General features: G+C 54.8%; 1 protein-coding gene across 1 annotated transcript in view; it reads left to right on the forward strand.

The window, feature by feature from the left end:
- The window catches only part of LOC104273803 (opsin-5-like), a 6042-nt gene extending 3521 nt beyond the window's left edge, over positions 1–2521 (forward strand). Inside the window, exons 4-5 of the mRNA XM_009869243.1 lie at positions 825–1153; positions 1967–2521. Coding sequence (XP_009867545.1) covers positions 825–1153; positions 1967–2521 — 884 coding nt within the window. The remainder of the gene's footprint in view (positions 1–824; positions 1154–1966) is intronic.
- The last annotated feature ends 1327 nt before the right edge of the window (positions 2522–3848 follow it).

Consider the following 3848-nt stretch of genomic DNA (forward strand, 5'->3'; position numbering starts at 1 on the left):
TGTGGCCATTGCCAACCGCCAACGTGCTTTCTCCCCAGCAGCTCATGGTGCCTCAAGGACAATGCTGGAGCAGAGTCATCTTGGTTTTGTGCCAGCACGACACCTCAGGAGATCACTAAAAAGGTGGAAGAAAAGATAAAGATAAAAGTTGGCTGTTAAAAGGGAACATAGGTACTGGTGGCTTTTTCCTGCACAGGTTCTGTTCTCTGGAGTAGCCAGCGCTTGGCAACCTGGCAAAGCTTATCTCCCCGTGACGCCTCAGTCCATTTTCTGTGAGGAAATAGCTAATCTCAATGTGCTTCTAATTGCTTAGTTTCAAAGAAAAATGTTACTCCTGTGTATGGCTGAAGATTTAGCACTTCATATAGAGTTCTTAGAAGATCAGGGAGTTTTAAATTTGATGAGAGATGGGACAAAAAGGAAAAAAAACCCAAACAACTCCCCCATGCTTCAGTCTGCCAGAGGGGAAAAGGTCTCCTTCAGCTGACAGTGTCTGGGACGGTGTTGAGCAGTCCCTGCCCCGTGCCCAGGCTGCTGCAGCCAAGCAGCCTCCCTCGACTGCCCATGGGGCCGTGGGAGCAGCCGTGTCCCTGCGAGGCCACGGGCTCAGTGTCCCCCACATGCCACAGGCAGCCACACGACCTCCCAACCTTTCCTCCCGAAGCTGAGAGGCTGCTCTTGGTGCCCAGACTGGGGAAAACCCTTGAGTTTCTCTTGGCTCCTTGCTCTGGCTGCCCACCCAAGAGGACAGGGGGATGTCTCTGCCTTCTGGGGCCTGGGGGTGAGTAAGAAAACCATCCTCACCCCAATCCCTTTTGCCACAGGCAACAAGTTCTCACCCTGCCACGCCGGAGTGCTGCTGCTCTGCGTCTGGGCCTACGCCCTGATGTTTGCCACAGCCCCCTTGGCCGAGTGGGGCAGCTACGGCCCCGAGCCCTACGGCACAGCCTGCTGCATCACCTGGGATGCCTCGAGCAGGGAGGCCACGCTCTACATCGTCGCCCTCTTCATCTTCTGCTACCTTCTCCCCTGCCTCCTCATCCTCATCTCCTACTCGCTGATCCTCTGGACGGTGCGGGTGTCCCGGAGAGCCGTGAGGCAGCACACGTCCCCCCAGCGCAGAGCCCGCAGTGCACACAGCCTGGTTGTGAAGGTAGGGGAAGGCTTGGGGTGTCCCCTGCCCCAGGCAACTGCCCCGTGGGCAGGCAAATGTGGCAACAGCACTTCTGCCAGGATGTCTGCTGCTCCTGATGAATCTTCTAGGTGTTTGTATCAGTGTGGGTAATAACACATTTCTCCTCATTTAAAGCCATCAGGTGGAGGAGTTTTCATTTTAAATTACATTTGAAAAGAGCATAAAAGAAGCTTGCATGAGTCATTGTTCCGCATACTACAAGCTAATACTATAATTTGCCAAGGATATGTAAAAAAAAAAAAAGTGGATACCCTTTAAAAAAAACACTACACACATGAAAGAAAACAGCTTGCAAGCCTGGCCTCGAAGTAAATGCTCATGTCTGTTTAGAGGAGGGGGTTCTGTTTCCAGAGCCGCTCAGTCAGTCTGCACGCTGGCACGGAGGTTGCTGGAGGGATTTTGAGTCCTACCAAAAGGCTGTTGGAGTCTGATGCTCACCTGGTCCCAGCCAGGTCACTGAGTCCTTCATACCCATCTGCCGCAGCGGGCTGAGGCGATTCCTGAGTTTCCCAGGTGGGATGGGATGTGAGTAGCCTGAAGCAAGTGCAGGTTCATGCGCCCACGCTGGGATGTGCTGAGTTCCTGCCCTGATGTCTGACCCCCCGATGCTGCAGTGCGACAGGTCCTGAAGGCCGAGCATCTTTGCCTGGGGATGTGGCCAACTGCTCAGTGTCCTGTTGCACATGGCTGAGTTTTGGGGTGCGTGTGTCAGCATCCCACATGTGCTGCAGGAGGCTCGTGGCACTGCTGTCTCCATCTCTTCTCTTCCAGATGAGTATTGCTGTGTGCCTGGGCTTTCTGGCTGCGTGGACCCCTTACGCTGTCATTGCCCTGTGGACAGTCCTCGGCGATGCCAGCCAGATGCCGGCACTGGCCTTCGTGCTGTCGTCTGTCTTTGCCAAGTCCTCAACGCTCTACAACCCCCTGGTGTACCTGCTCTTCAAGCCCAACTTCCAGAAGTTCCTCTCCAAGGACATGGTGCTGCTCCGGGCCATCCGCACCCTCCTCTGCTGTGGCTGCCCAAGCGCTGTGCTCCAGCCCTTCCCATCCCCGGGCTTCGGTGACCACTCTGGGGCTTGCAGAAACTGTGATGACACTTTTGAGTGTTTCAGTAACTATCCCAAGTGCCACAAACTCCCCCAGGCACCTGGCAGCTCACCCCGGCGTGCTCCCCTGGCTATCCTGGCCGATGGAGCTGCATGCCAGCCAGGGGTGAAGAGGACAGTGCAGGTGATGGTGCTTGTCACACGGAAAAGGTCAGGCCTGGGTGCTGCGAGTGTGGCAGGGGAACCCCTGCCACCGAGCATCATGAAAGACCTTCTCTGAGCTCAGCCATGCCTGGCTGTGTCCTACCAGTGCACTGGAAGACAAACCCAAACACAACATTTCTCTCACCTGCATAGCCAATGGGTCCTCAGCATGTCCTGCAGTTGAAGTGACATGAAAATTTAAGACCAACCTTGCCTCCCTTTCTGGTTTGGCTCTTGCAACTCTGAGCCTAGTCTTTGCACTTGTGAAAAAAAAAAAATACCCCCAGTGCCTGAAATCTGCCCAAGGTGGAAGTCCAGGGTGCAGTTCTCCTGTGGCTTGCTCTCTGGGCCTTTGGCCTTTGTTTTTCCACCGTGGTGCTCTGATGACCAAGTAGGAACTTGGTTGTCTTAAGAAACTGCATGGCAGGGAGGATTGGGAGGCAGGAGGCCCCAGAAAAGCCATCCTACCTCCAGCACCAGCTCCTGCAGCCCCTGCTGACCATATCGTTTCCTGTCAGGGAGAGGGACTGCACTGCTCAGCTACCTCACTTGGGATTATGGAACATCCTTACATACCTCTTGAGGCTACTCTCTGCCCAGGCTGGGTTACCCCACTCCCTCAATTTGAATGCAAACCCACCACCGCCTATAGATCAAAATGGGAGCTTGTCTTTAGGGTAAAGATTTGGGGTTAAAATAATCCTGGTGCAAGTAATAGCAGTCCCAAGTTGTGCTCTCCAGGCAGGGAATGGCAGGACTGTGGCTGAGCACATCCCGGAGCCGTGGCAGGGGCAGCTCGTGCCATCGGCACTGCTGTGTTAGGGAGCAGCTGCCCGGCCGACTGTATCCCCTGGGCTTGTAGTCAGCGTTTGGAGACCAGTGTGGGCAGGTCACGCACAGGAATAGCCTGGGATGAAAGGGACCAAGAACCTGTGAAAGGGCCTGATGCAAAGCCATCAGCAGAAAAGTCCCCCCACTGTCCACTGTGGCAGTGGCAATGCTCACCTGGGGCTGAGCTCAGGGGCTCCCTGTCCCACCCCCAGCACTGAGCTGCTTGTGTTCCCAGCCTTGGGCATGACAGGCGCTGGTTTTGCTTTGCAGGGACTGAATAACACAGCCACAGTGCTGAGAGAGATGTTGGTTATGCCTCCCCAAAATTAAAAGATGCATTCAAGGTGATGCAGAGCTGGGAAACGTGCTGCCCTCCAGCACACATCCAGCCAGCCACTTGTGGGAGCACTTTACATTGTCACTGGTTAACGAACAAAACCACACCAAAACCCATCACTAGAGCTGCAGCAGTAAATCACGGATGTGCTAAATGGGAATAGGGAACTATTTTCTGCAGTGAATGCTGTGAAACAGCCGCTGCCCCTGATGCTGTCGCTGGCTGCGCCCCGCCT

The sequence above is a fragment of the Apaloderma vittatum genome, unplaced genomic scaffold, assembly GCF_000703405.1.
Source record: "Apaloderma vittatum isolate BGI_N311 unplaced genomic scaffold, ASM70340v1 scaffold18905, whole genome shotgun sequence".
NCBI classification, from domain to species: Eukaryota; Metazoa; Chordata; class Aves; order Trogoniformes; family Trogonidae; genus Apaloderma; species Apaloderma vittatum.